The sequence below is a fragment of the Caretta caretta genome, chromosome 10 (assembly GCF_965140235.1).
Source record: "Caretta caretta isolate rCarCar2 chromosome 10, rCarCar1.hap1, whole genome shotgun sequence".
Classification (NCBI taxonomy): Eukaryota; Metazoa; Chordata; order Testudines; family Cheloniidae; genus Caretta; species Caretta caretta.
Window position 1 is genome coordinate 83,519,788 of NC_134215.1, and position 14,430 is coordinate 83,534,217.

The following is a 14,430-nucleotide window of genomic DNA, read 5'->3' on the forward strand; positions in this document are numbered from 1 at the left end:
GGTCACGCAATCACAGACATGAAGGTCGCTATCTTAAAACAAAAAAACTTCAAATCCAGACTCCAGCGAGAAACCGCTGAATTGGAATTCATTTGCAAATTGGATACTATTAATTTAGGCTTAAATAGAGACTGGAAGTGGCTAAGTCATTATGCAAGGTAGCCTGTTTCCTCTTGTTTTTTCCTAACCCCCCCCTCCCCCCCCAGATGTTTTGGTTTAACTTGGATTTAAACTTGGAGAGTGGTCAGTTTGGATGAGCTATTACCAGCAGGAGAGTGAGTTTGTGTGTGTATGGGGGTGGGGGGGGATGTGAGAAAACCTGGATTTGTGCAGGAAATAGCCCGACTTGATTATGTAAAGAGTTGTCACTTTGGATGGGCTAGCACCAGGAGGAGAGTGAATTTGTGTGGGGGGGTGGAGGGTGAGAAAACCTGGATTTGTGCTGGAAATGGCCCACCTGATGATCATTTTAGATAAGCTATTAGCAGCAGGAGAGTGGGGTGGGAGGAGGTATTTTTTCATGCTTTGTGTGTATATAAAAAGATCTTCTACACTTTCCACAGTATGCATCCGATGAAGTGAGCTGTAGCTCACGAAAGCTCATGCTCAAATAAATTGGTTAGTCTCTAAGGTGCCACAAGTACTCCTTTTCTTTTTGCGAATACAGACTAACACGGCTGTTACTCTGGAAACAGAAGGGTTATATATAAAACAAAATCATATTATGATTCCTGGAAGCTAAACTTAACAGGCTAACCTTTAGTCTAAATAAGTTTGTCTGAACCAAAATATCTTTAAGAGCATTTCAACCAAGCCTGGTTGAGATCCTATTTTCCTTAATGTAATTGCACTGCCCAATTACTTCCTAGGTGCAGGATAAAGGGGTGTCTTCCTGGTCTTCCCCCCAATATTCCCCAAAGTTCATGGTCTGTACTTCAGAGTCAGGATGACCTCCACCCCCTTGCAGTTTATTCTCTGGTGTTAGGAACGTACTTTTTTTACATACATGGTATGACTCCTTACATGGTATTTGTTTTCACAATGATACTAATGACCATCATGATTCTGGCTTTTATTTAAGATCTCACTTGAAATTCTTTGGTGAACTAGAATGTACACATCAGGATATTCTTGTAACCCCCCTTGCTAGTGGTCATTGAAGGGTTCTTAGAGTCACTAATTCCTTCTAGTGTAAGGTACTATTTATGGTGAGTAATGGTATCTCATTCTCCGGGCCTTAGTAAATAGCATTAATTCTAAAAATAAAGTGAAAATGATGGTGCTAATAAGGTGGTAACTTTCAGAGAAAATCTTCTTAGGCTAAACAGTTGCTCTTGAATATATTGGTGGCTTTCTGAAAAATGGAAGTTTTTGAAAAAAGCATCAAGATCACCTTGGTGCCAGCAGTCTCAAAGACCACGTTGACTTATTCTTTGAAAACAGTTGGCCCAAGTTACACCTAAGCAACCCATTAAGGCCCTGATTCAGCAATTGGTGTCAGTGGGACTGAAGCACATGTGTAATGTTGAGCACATGCTCAAGTGCTTTGCTAGATCAGCAACTACCCGGGGACAGAATTTGGCCCACAAGTTGCTGAGACTCAAGTTCATAGAGGGAATATTTGGAATCATGTCTTTACTCTTTTTCTTTACATTGTCAGAGCTAGACATACAACAATTACTCCTGTTCTCCCCTCTATATCTCTTTGTTCTTCCAGTTTTCTTGGTTTCCTAGTAACTAACATTTCATGTCCTTAGTGTTGGTTGTTTTCCTTCTTGTGACTCAAATCAAGGTTGGGCAGGTTGGTTTTCCTACTCAGCGCATCATGCTCTGACCCCATGTAGTGGGTATGTGTATAAAGCAGATGAGATATGTCAGGGCTGCTAGTTTCTAATGAAGTTTTTTTTTCTTACCGAGCCATGATCTTTTTGACATTCTATCTACGCAGTTAATACAGATTTTCAGGGGAAATTGCCAGAAATCTTGTCTATATGCACAGAAAGTGAACTATTTCCAGATTAAAATCAAGATATTGGTGATGGAGCATCACAACTTTTTGGAGCCACATATTGTATATTAGAATTGGTATTATTCGGTTTTCAGTGTGACCTGATCTAACTAGAAACAAGTTGTATTTATATTCACTGCAGAATATGTTGTAAGAAATGTATTAATCCTTTTTATTTAAACAGCTTAAAATTGCAGATAAACCAACACCGTCAATAATATCAGTACCATGGCTGGAGTCACAGGCATTCTTTCTTCTTGAATTGATGATGCAGCAATGTAGAACACAGTATGAATTAGGAAAACTGTTACAGCTCTTTGCAGATATAGATAAACTTCTACCTGATGGTAAGGACAATTTTTTCTATTACATGGTCTGGTTGCTTTCACAACTTTGAAGTGTATAAGAATGATTTAAAAAATCTAACCCTATGAGAAGTGTACTTTAAAAATTACATGTTCTTCACTAATTTTATACTGTAGCTTGGAGTATGTTACTATTTTTATGGAAAAAGGAAAACGTGATAAACTTTTATTGTAAATCTGCAGGTAGTAATGTAGTATAATGTGAAGGAATTTCTGAAGCCAGATTTAGTTTTTTACAGAAAGCTGTGGAAGAAAATATAGGCTTCTTTTGGAGCTGGTGTGAAACTAGTGAAAAATGTATGGAAAATGAACAGAAATGTTCCAGTTCTAAACTGAAAATTCATTGTGATCATATGAAACTTTAGTATGTTAAACATATTATACATATACTCCGTTCCCCACAGGCTTACATGTTGTTGAAAATGTATATCAGTGACTTCTTCAGTTAAAGAATAGTTGCCTTAATATTTGTACTGTCTCTTTTGAAACAGGCCCAGATGTGAAGAAACTGTGTGCACTCAGTCAGATTTTGAAGGATTCATCTATATCTATTAATCGCTCTATCCTGACCAGTTATGACACAGAATATTTTCAGAATGAATGCAGATCAGTTCTAGAGCAGCTGCAAGAGAGAGGATTGTTCTCACTGGCGAGGAAGGTTGCAGAATTAGCTGAACTGCCTGTGGACAGTGTGGTTATCCAAGAGGTATAGTATAGTTATCTAATGCTGTTTTTTACTTAAAGTAAAATGTTTGCACAGTCAAGTTTCTTTTCTGGTTGTTAAGCTCCCATATGTCTGATGGTATCAAAAGTGTTAACTTTTCACCAACATGAGGATGCCATCCAGAAGGACCTAGAAATGGCATGCATAAATTGCCTAATTTGAAATAAGAAAAGGAGTGCTAGTGGCACCTTAGAGACTAACCAATTTATTTGAGCATGAGCTTTCGTGAGCTACAGCTCACTTCATCGAATGCATCCGATGAAGTGAGCTGTAGCTCACGAAAGCTTATGCTCAAATAAATTGGTTACTCTCTAAGGTGCCACTAGTCCTCCTTTTCTTTTTGCGAATACAGACTAACACGGCTGCTACTCTGAAACTAATTTGAAATATTATTCAGTTTATCTGCTAGTCATCTAAACTTTTAGAATCCTGTGCTGAGTAAAATGGTGGCATTTTGTTACTTGCTGCATTCTGTTACTTTTATTTCTCCAGAAAAACGGGTGTGCCGAGTACTTTACAGCCTGGGATGGTAATTCAGTATTGTGGTGTTCTAATATTGGTACATGTTTATTCAAGAAGTGAGAATTGTTTCTGTAGGATAAGTCCTTTAAGGCGTTTATGAATTGTGCAGGTACTTCAAGATTTACATCTCTTAGAGCACATTGGACCGTGGCATCAAAAACAAACTAGAATTAACTTCTGGAAAAAATGTCATGACCGTTTTATGAGAAATTCCGTCTCCAGCAAAGCAGCATCTGCCTTTTTCTTAGCGGAGGCAAACGCAGTGTCTGAACCTTCAGCTGATGAGAAGGTAAACAGCATTATGGAGAAACACCTGCTGCTTACCTTGGCTGGCCACTGGCTAGCACAGAGTGACTCTGTGACCCTGGACAAATTGGAAGAAATAGAGAAACAGATCTGGCTTTGTTGCATTGCACAACAAACCTTAAATAGAGACGATGTGTTGGTCAAGTCAAGATTTTCTCACCAGGTTTCAGCGAGTGGTGAACTTTCCTTTGATAGCTTAGCTAAGGAGTTTTCCTTTTCAAAGCTAACTGCTCTGAATACATCAAAATATTTACAACTTGATGGCCTTGCATTCCAAGATATGTCTGAAAACATTCTGGATAAAGCTGAGGTAGAATCACTTCGCTTTCTGATTGGACGTCTTCTAGATGAAGGAAGCATACACGAAGCCAGCCGTGTTTGCCGGTATTTTCACTTTTATAGCAGAGATGTTTCTTTGGTATTGCACTGCAGAGCACTGGCCTCAGGGGAGGCTGATCTAAACAGCTTACACCCAGATATTCGAGCTATTCTTCTGGTGGGAGATACAGCAGATGAGAGAGACACGCAGCCCAGAAGATTACAAAGCAGTAAGTAATCCTAGCAGTCAGCTGCAGACATGTGACAAGTTGTCAGATTTCTATAGGTTCCTCCTTTGTGTAACAAAATTAATTTCCCCAGAAATCTCTGGGGAATTTCTAACAACATCCCACACTGAATTTATATACTTCAGGCAAGATTATTCTATAAACAATCTCATGTCATCCTTTGAATATCCATTCTTAATAGATTTGCAGTTCTCTTCAGCCAAAGTGCTATAGGACAGCACAATGCTAATCTACATTCCTGCTTTTGGAATACAAATTTTAGATAAGCTTGATTGTAGTTTCTAGTGCTGCAGTGTGGGGAAGATTTTTTTATTAGTACATTTTTTCCCAATATTTGCATGTTATAAGGGAACGTTGTTTTCTATTAATAGTGGAAAAAATAGTGATAACATCTTATATGTCATCTGTATGTGAGTGTATGGGCACACAATCTTAGTAAATCTGTAATCTGTTAGCTAGAACTAGAATGTTTCTTGCTAGAACAAAATGTATTATTCCCATTTTGAGGCTGCAGAAAGATAGCTGAACATTGTCTGGGCTGCTTTATACACTTGTATTCAGATGGCTTTAAGAATGTTGTATTTGATAATACTGTGTTGTGTGGTGTTTATTTAATGATGCTTATCTCCTAAAACCTCATTAGGGTACCTCTCCCATTCACAGATACTGTGAGTTCCGTTTTTAAAGATTGATGAAAAAGTTTAGCACATAATATTTGCCCTGATTCCTAAAGTTTTATTCTGGGTGTGAGCCTTTGTTTTGACAAGCCCTACCCATGTGCTTTTTCCTTTGAGATGTGCATTTGCAGTATTCACTTTGCTTCCAGCCTCAAGCATAGAAAATTGGTCACATGTCCTGGCTCCATCTCCAGATGATCTGGTAATGACCAGTCTGACGACTCTAATAGATGAGTGTGTTCATGGGAGAAACTACTGCAGACAAGTCCTCTGTTTGTATGAGCTTTCGAAGGTATGTGTCTGGCAACATTTACCAAAACTATAATGTTGCTTGCCTCAAGCCAACCCACAGAGTTATGGAGACTAAAGCTATTGTGAGGTCACACAATAATGTACGAGGTATTCATTCCTGAACACTTTTGAGTGCTGAAACGAAAAATAAGGGGGATATTTATCAAATGGTAACATGGCCCACTACTCAGACAAATCCTAGATATGATCAAGTGGATAAATGTGGATAAATTGGAGAGAGTCCAGCGAAGGGCAACAAAAATGATTAGGGGTCTGGAACACATGAGTTATGAGGAGAGGCTGAGGGAGCTGGGATTGTTTAGCCTGCAGAAGAGAAAAATGAGGGGGGATTTGATAGCTGCTTTCAACTACCTGAAAGGGGGTTCCAAAGAGGATGGCTCTAGACTGTTCTCAATGGTAGCAGATGACAGAACGAGGAGTAATGGTCTCAAGTTGCAGTGGGGGAGGTTTAGATTGGATATTAGGAAAAACTTTTTCACTAAGAGGGTGGTGAAAAACTGGAATGCGTTACCTAGGGAGGTGGTAGAATCTCCTTCCTTAGAGGTTTTTAAGGTCAGGCTTGACAAAGCCCTGGCTGGGATGATTTAACTGGGAATTGGTCCTGCTTCGAGCAGGGGGTTGGACTAGATGACCTTCTGGGGTCCCTTCCAACCCTGATATTCTATGATTCTATAAGTATTGAAATGAACAAAACCCTTCCGATCTGTCATCTTACTTCATTAAGCCAAATTTCTATCTATGTCTCTTTAATTGACCTTTTTATCATGTGCTAAAAATAAATTGTTTATTAGTCATTTTGGTACTTTAAGTCTAAAAATTATGTTGCCTTCTGAAGGCCTAACATCAATTTAAAACCTGAGTGGATTTAAAACCCTCTGTTCTATGGCAGCTCTCTACTACAGGGACGTTTGCAGGTAGGCCCGTAAGATTATGCAGATCCACCGGGCTAACCCCAGGGGTGGCAAAAGTAGTGGGCTACATCTGCTGCTGCTCCTCTTCTTTGTGGCCTTCATGTGTGGCTGTAGCCCAGCTGTACAGGTTGGGGCAGAGGATCCTGCTCCAGACGTTTTCTCATGGAGCAAAACCACTAAACACGTTCTTTGTCCCTTCCCCAAGATTTGCCCCTTAGTTTTGGAACATAGCATTTGCGCTGCTGGATCAAACCAGCAGTGTATCTAGTCTAGTATCGTGGACACATCAGTGTCTACTTCTTCTTTCTGAGGGGCTATCTATCTTTACATGTAGTATTCTTTTTAAGCTGGAATTTGCATCTTTTGTATTGAGGCTTTGGGATTATTTGGCGGTGAGAAGGTAAATCTGATCAGTGAACACTATGGAATGATCTTTAGTAAAACAAGAAAATTCTAGCTTGTGAAAGCATGTTTTATCTGTTTTGATACAGTCCACAATTAAGAAACAGGACAGCTGTTCAGCACACATTTACTTCAAGCAAAAAGTTAAACGTTAAAATGCTTTCTTGTATCAAACCCTTAGTAGTTAACATACACAAATCAATGCAATATTGATTGGTGCAAAGATGGGTTAGACCTACATCTGCTTTTTCACACACGATTTTGAATAACCTTGCATTGAGTTTTCAATATGATAGAGCTTTGTTGGTGAATACCTACTCCAACATGCGCATTTTCCTCTAGGGCTCAGTGGTTTGAGCATTGTCCTGCTAAACCCACGGTTCTGAGTTCAATCCTTGAGGGGGCCACTTAGGGATCTGGGGCAAAAATTGGGGATTGGTCCTGCTTTGAGCCGGGGGTTGCACTAGATGACCTCCTGAGGTACCTTCCAACCCTGATATTCTATGTAGCATTTTTTAAATGTGCTGTATTCTTCTTAGGAACTGAATTGCTCCTACGGTGAAATATCAGCCCATGATTCTGAAAAAGTGCTTCGAGCGATCCTTTCATCGCAGCAGCCTGACAGATGCAAGAAAGCCCAGATGTTCATCAAAACACAGGGTCTCCAGTCTGAAACTGTGGCAGAACTTGTGGCTGAAGAAATCATGCAGGAGTTACTGGTATCTTCTGAAAGAAAAGGTGATGATGGTGGTTTGTTGTGTGTTTCACCTCTGCATGCACCTAAAGTCCTTTTAGAAAAACTTTTAGTTTGTAAATTTTGTGTGTGTGTGTGTGTGTTTGAAAAACACTTGCTGACTGTGTATATGTGGTAACTATAGTATTCAGCATTTAGGCAATACTTTGAAATTGTAAAGCTCTATTAATGTATTAAGTGTTGTTCACTGTTTACCTTGTTGTATCCAGTGCTTTGTTGCTTTAATTAAGGCTCTTACAAACAAGACTTTTAATAGCAAAAAATGTGCTATCTGGGTTTTTTTAAATAACAAGTCATGGCCTTTGTAACTCCAGCCATCCAACTTGTGGACAAGACTCCTCCATTAATTTCTTACAAAGGCAAGAATGGGAGAGTGGCCTGGTATTTTAAAGATTTTTTTTTTTCCTGGCAAAATAAATGATATTTTGCTCAAAATGATGTGAATCTGTTTGAATTATTTTCTATAAATGGGGAGGCTTTTTTTAGCTGTGGCAAAGTCAATGTATTTTTGAATAAGAAACAACCAGTCTTAGTTGTAACAAACAATATAGACATGCAGTGGGTTTGTATTGGGTTGATCTGGCAAAGAAAAGATGTGTGACTTTTAGACATAAATGACTGGACTAAAAGGGCCCTCTTGGATTATTTAGTTCCAGCCCCTGCATCAGGCAGGAAGAGGATACGCTGTTTTCCATAAACGTAGCTCACCTTTCCTCCAAGAACAATTAGTGTTTGTAACATAACTGTCTGTCTGTGTCTTTCACATATGCACAGGGCAAAAGCAGATTGTGAATCCAGCAGATGAGACTCAAGCATTCCTAGAGTTGGCCAAATTGTGCAAGGATCATACACTGGTTGGCATGAAGTTATTGGATAAAATTTCATCTGTACCCTGTGGGGAACTATCTTGCAGTAAGTAAATAGCAAATAATACTATATGTAACTAGCATTATAATAACATTGGCTATTTTGGGCTCTGTATTACATCATGAAGCATTTGGAGCACTGGTGAGGGGAATATTCATTGCTAATTTTTTTTCTAAAAACGCTAAAAATTATTAGAGAGAGATTTCAAAATGTATTCATAAGAAATAGATCAAAGCATAAGTACCTAGGGCATCCATACATGAATTCACTATCCTCTCTAAGACTGAAGAGGAGTTCTTGTACTAATAGCTTGGAAATTTCAAGTCAATAAGTTATTTAAAGTTTTGTGGATGGATTTAGAAAAGTCTTCTGGCCAAATTCTTAAGAAAGTGATTTAGCAGCCTGGTATTTTACATAGTTCTTTGTTAAATATTTATAGGTTGTCTTTGGCTAAAACTTCATTCCCGTTGTATAGCTGTCCATTCATGGACATGGTGTAATTACGCTTACAAAATGTAGCCAAGATACTTTTAGCAGCCAGCCAGCAGTGGCTAAGTAAGATCCTTTATAATACTGAAAATGTACCTCTGAGAAAAAGGATTTTAGTGAAAGTTCTCTGTCCCAAAGATTACTAAAATTAACACAGGTGCAACTGGAAGATCTCCATTCATAGCCTCTCTAGTACGTTGGGGTAATCTACAGCCTGAAAAGAGCTTTATTCAGAAACAAAATCTTGGTTAAAGTTAAGGTTGAAAGTGTGTTACAATAGAATCCAGCTAATTACTCCTCCTCCCCCCCCCAACACTTTTTTTTAGATTTTTTTTAAAAGAATGAACAATTAAAAGATCCAGACAGTTTTCCACTTCGATATAATCTTTCATCAGTCGCTTTTATCCCAGGGGGCTTGCACTGTCACCCAACCTTAACTTTGCCCCCTTATTTTGGAAATACAATGTAGGACAAATGCTGTTTTCATATACTGATTGTTAAATGTGGGGTACAGACTTTAAAAGAAGTCCCAGGGAACATTCAATTATGCCAGAGTTCTATAGCTTTTCCAAGTGTAATGTTTAGGTATTGGAGTAGAACAACATTTTTATGAATGGAATGGGAATGAGCGATTAGTTTGATGTTCTGAAATGTGTTGATTACATGCTGGTGAAGGTTTTAAATTATGATGCACCTTGCATGTATTTGTCATTTATGTGGTGTAATAGCTAACATTTATAATGAGTGACAAAGTAGCGTGTGTGTGTTTGTATCGTGGTGGTGCCTAGGAGCTGTCATGGAGCAGGATCCCATTGTTATGGTGCTGTTATGGTATAGTAAAACCGATTCTCTATAGGAAAAAGAATTTCATAATAGGCTAGTCATTTATTAACTTTTTGAACACATTTTTGCACACCTTGGGGGCGTTAAGTTTGGGTCACCAGAGTAATTCCAGTGTAATGATTATGGATAAGTAAAATAGCTTCCCATTTCCTTTTCTGTCTGTGCCTGGGAGCCTTCTTAGCTCTTCTCTTCCCTGGGGAGAGCATCCTCTTCCCCTGCCACCTGTTTATATCCCTGCTCTGAGTCCATGGTTAACCCTTTTCCCTGCTGGCTAGTTTCAGGTGCGACAGTGAAGGACACTGTCACACAAGCCTGGATACATACATAAAATCGTATCTCCTCCCCTCCTCCACCCCACAATGTTTCATAAAGTAAAACACCAAGTCTCCTGCTTCCAGACCCTGCCCCATTAATCAGCCAAATGTGAATCTTTCATCTGTGTTCTAGTAAAATGGTTTATCTGCAAATGGATACATTTAATCCATTTTAAATTGTGGATGAGTGAACTTGTTCCATCTCAAATCCCACCTGGTATATCAAATATATGAATGGTCTTTTCAAACCAAGATGCAAAACTTTGGATCTTAGTGTGGAAAAATGGACTTATTGCTTCAGCGCCGTCTCATGGCTGGACATGATGTAGCAGGTCTTTATTTACCACCCCCTGCCACTCCGGTCCTTCTGTGGTCTCTCTTCTCATGACTTGGACCTCTGGCCAGGTCACTTCACAGTCTCTCGTCTTCTGCAGTGTCAGTGTCCCACATGGGCAGTGTCCCACTTGACAGACATTGATATAATGTCTTTCGTTCCCCTAGGGCTCCTCTTCTGTTCCACGCAGAGTAGTGGCCCCACGGCTCCTCTGGAGACTTCTTACCAAACTCAAAAGCAAAACACAAACTACAGTGGAAGCAACTTCTTCCCCCTCCCTTGTGCTTACATTTTTAATCCATCCTGTGTCCCTTCCCCAACTCTCTATTCTTCTGCAGAATGCTGACTCTCAAGAGTTACCTCGTGGGAGTCTTGTCTCTACTCTGGATCCTTCGTTCCTGTCTATCCCAAGGCTGTCTGCCTGTCAGGTGGCCTCTTCTCAGGCCAACTACAGGAGTCTCCTTCACCCTGATGCCCTCTCCCATCAGGGCCTGTCCAAGGGTGTAAACACCCTCCTGAAGCTCCTCTTCAGTTGAATGCCTCCCTGGGTTTTTTCTCTGTAGGCCCAGGTCCTGCCCTTTTGTCAGAGCTTATCACTCAAACCTGCTTCACCCTGGTGGTTTCTGTCTCTCTTCAGGTCCATTCTGTACTGCTCCGAGAAGGACTGCAGTTATTTCCTTCTCTCACTGTAGCCACCTCCTACTCTGAGTATCCTGTCTTTATAGAAACTATTCGGCTTCCCCCAGCTGGAACTCATCTTTAATTGGGCCTTGGCCACCCTCCAGGTGTAACCATGTGGTGTTAATTGGCCTCTCAGGCCCACATTAGCCCTCTCATCGCCTGTGTGGGGTAGATCCCATCACACTTACCTTTTTAAATTGAGAACTGACCTGGTATGATGGTGGCTGGTCCATATGCTGTGCATTTGTCAAGCAGTCTCCTTTCCTTGTAAGGATTATATTCACATTGCAGAGAATAATCCAAAGGGTCAGATTCTAGCAGCAACTGAATCAGACTGAATGTGTCCAGTTACAGAAGCTGTAAAGGGCTAGTAGATGCCTCTGATTCACTTCTAGTGCTTGTAACTTGAAAAATGGTAAATCATCTGCCGAGTTAGCAGCGATTTCAACAGAGATGCAATGACTAACTTCCTCAGCTTGTTAACTGAACCACCCACATTTTCTCATTCTCTAGCTACAGAGCTGCTGATTTTGGCCCATAATTGCTTTAGTCTGACATGTCACATGGAAGGAATTATTAGAGTCCTGCAAACTGCTCGACTTCTCACTGAGGCACACTTGGCCCCTAATGAGGAGTTCGGCCTTGTGGTATGTATCCATCACCATACTGTGCTAACCACACTCTGTACACAGCTCTCCATGCAAATGGTAGCAAACCACGTGAGCATGTGGACTAGATGGCTCATGGAATTGGAATACAAAGCTTTCATCTCTAGGTCACTAGTCTTTGTCCAGCCTACATCTATAGAGCCCAAAGGTTGTTACCTTTGTGATGTGTGTTTTGTGGCCTGATGATCACAGCTACTACTGGCCAGGTTTCCACATCACAAAGGGACCACCATAATAGTTTGTTAGAAAAATGGATGAGGCTGTGGCAGAATGGAGGGGTGGGGAGCATGCAATGTCTTGGTTTTGGAATTTCAAGGTTTGTCAGACATTGTTTTGTGAAATGCAATGATCCACATTACCAAGCTAACCTGCATCCTCTATTGCTGCTTAGTAAAGGCCGCACCTGACTTGAAACATACCTGCTTAGTGACATGAGATATCATTCCAAGTTGGAATTACTGGAGGGGACTGGAAAGCTCACTGCATGGATTGCACGTGATGGAAAGCTTTACTTTTTGGGGGGTGGTTATTTGGGCTGTTGATCATTTTGCCTTTTAAAACAAACAAACAAAATTAAAAAAATTTTTAAAAGGGAACAAACTAACCCTAATATACATGGCTGCTCCTTTGTGAGATAAGATTTTCCATCATCCACTGATCTTTATGCCGTTCTCTCTAAAGGTCCGACTCCTTACTGGTATTGGAAGATATAATGAAATGACGTACATATTCGATCTGCTGCATGAGAAACATTACTTTGAAGTGCTTATGAGAAAAAAGTTGGACCCGGTAGGTGCAAAAAACAAAACCAAAAAACCTAGTAACGTGTGTGAGTGAGAGTGAGTGAAAAAATGGATACCTTCACTGCCAGTACGTTATCTGGGGAGTTTAATAATTTGAGTATTGGGATTAAAATCTCACTCTACAAAGCGAATGTCTTTAAATGGTTGATGAATACAAATCACAATTTTAAGTGAAATACTTTACCATGTTTTCTTCTTTCTTGCATATAGTTATAAAGAGACTCACGTGGTTACTTTAACAGCTTAGATTGTCTCATGATGTCCTAGACACAGTAAAAATCAGTGCAGGAGGGAAGGAAAACAGCTATTTCTCTCAACTTCAGTAATAGAAATTTGGAGGACCCTATATATTTTGTGCTAGGTTGGACCCTCTTTGTGTTTTACATGATAGATACTCTGTTACAGAGTGCTGACTTACAATTAAACATACAGAAATTTGGAGGCTGCCAGATTTTAGCAATTCTGTTAAGTATCATTAGGAGTCTGCTATTCTCAGTGATACTTTAATCATATTCCCATTATGTGTTGAAATGTTTGAGGGGAAACTTAAGGTGGTGTGCTGACCACTTTTTTTGAAAATTGTTCTGGATTTGATTTTTCTTGCAAGTTCTTTAATAAAAACCAAAACCACAACTCTTTTGAATGCCTGTTCTGATGCCCTTTCTCCTAACCAGAGTGGAACGCTGAAGACAGCTCTGCTAGATTACATAAAGCGCTGTCGGCCAGGGGACAGTGAAAAGCACAATATGATAGCCCTGTGCTTTAGCATGTGTCGAGAAATTGGAGAGAATCATGAGGCAGCTGCTTGTATACAGCTTAAGCTCATTGAATCTCAACCATGGGGTGAGTAGGAATTACGGAACCAAGACTAAGTGTGTTTGAATATAGCTTCTCGTATAAGCATATTGCATCGCTGTACATAATCAAAAATTGGCTTAATTTAAAATACTTTATAAATTAAGGGCATTTTTTCTGTCAGATGCATTGTTGTTTAAGTGAGATATGGCTAGTAAACACAGTTCCAGTTGCCTTTCCTGCTGACCTGCACGTAAAAATGGAAAAATCCATTTCCATCAGCAGGATGCACTGAGTGGCCCAACTAGCCAGGCTCAGAGGTATTATTTTGTTGCTCTTCCTTTCCAGAAAGTTGTGGTGTTCCTGGGTTTTGTGCTGGTGGAAAACCCCATTAGCACCACTAACCAGGTGCGTCCTAGTGTGTTAGGACATTATTCCGTTTTCAAAGTATTTTCTACCTTTGTGGGTATAATAGATACTTTAATCAGCCTAAACTTCCAGTGGTTTCATGCATGTCTGATGTCATAATGAATGGAGCATGCAGGAGTGTCACTGTGGAACAAGACCCAGTGGGGGTGTAAAGGGATCTAAAACACTTGAGTTCTGTTGAATGCTTTCCTTAACCTGGTTTGTTGAGGGCAGTCGACACACATGACAAAAGCAAATGGATATTTTGTATTTGTTTTCAAATTGCCTTTAAAACTCCTGATTGGATTATTGTAATTGCTTGGAATTTTGTTCTGTACACAGCAGAGCAGCATTTCTTATGCTTTGTGCAGAGTTAGCGCATGAGATGCTTTCTAAGGTATTTTGGCATGTTGCTGCCTTCTGAAATGTCGTTAGACAGAAATTTTCAAATGTGAGTTACAAAAGTGTTTGTTGCATATTGTCTGCTGCTGCAGCTGTAAAAGCCTTGGGTGCTTGTTTTAAAGTTCTTTTTCTGTTTCAGAAGAGTCTCTCAGAGATGTGCCTAACTTAAAGAAACTGTTGATGAAAGCTCTGACACTCTTTATTGATGCAGCCGAAAGTTATTCTAAGGTAAATTGAGATGGAATTGGAACTTTGTAAAGTATTAATTATCAGCATTGG

At 39.8% G+C, this 14,430-nt stretch overlaps 1 protein-coding gene across 2 annotated transcripts in view; it reads left to right on the plus strand.

Annotated features, from left to right (window-relative positions):
* SPG11 (SPG11 vesicle trafficking associated, spatacsin) overlaps window positions 1-14,430 on the plus strand; it is a 63,879-nt gene that overhangs the window by 44,611 nt on the left and 4,838 nt on the right. The window contains exons 28-37 of one of the 2 annotated variants that reach the window (XM_048867452.2): window positions 2,193-2,355; window positions 2,865-3,079; window positions 3,729-4,473; window positions 5,318-5,460; window positions 7,333-7,531; window positions 8,322-8,459; window positions 11,589-11,722; window positions 12,425-12,532; window positions 13,221-13,389; window positions 14,291-14,379. In XM_048867452.2, coding sequence (XP_048723409.2) covers window positions 2,193-2,355; window positions 2,865-3,079; window positions 3,729-4,473; window positions 5,318-5,460; window positions 7,333-7,531; window positions 8,322-8,459; window positions 11,589-11,722; window positions 12,425-12,532; window positions 13,221-13,389; window positions 14,291-14,379 — 2,103 coding nt within the window. The remainder of the gene's footprint in view (window positions 1-2,192; window positions 2,356-2,864; window positions 3,080-3,728; window positions 4,474-5,317; window positions 5,461-7,332; window positions 7,532-8,321; window positions 8,460-11,588; window positions 11,723-12,424; window positions 12,533-13,220; window positions 13,390-14,290; window positions 14,380-14,430) is intronic. The other variant, XM_048867453.2, reaches the window with a different exon arrangement.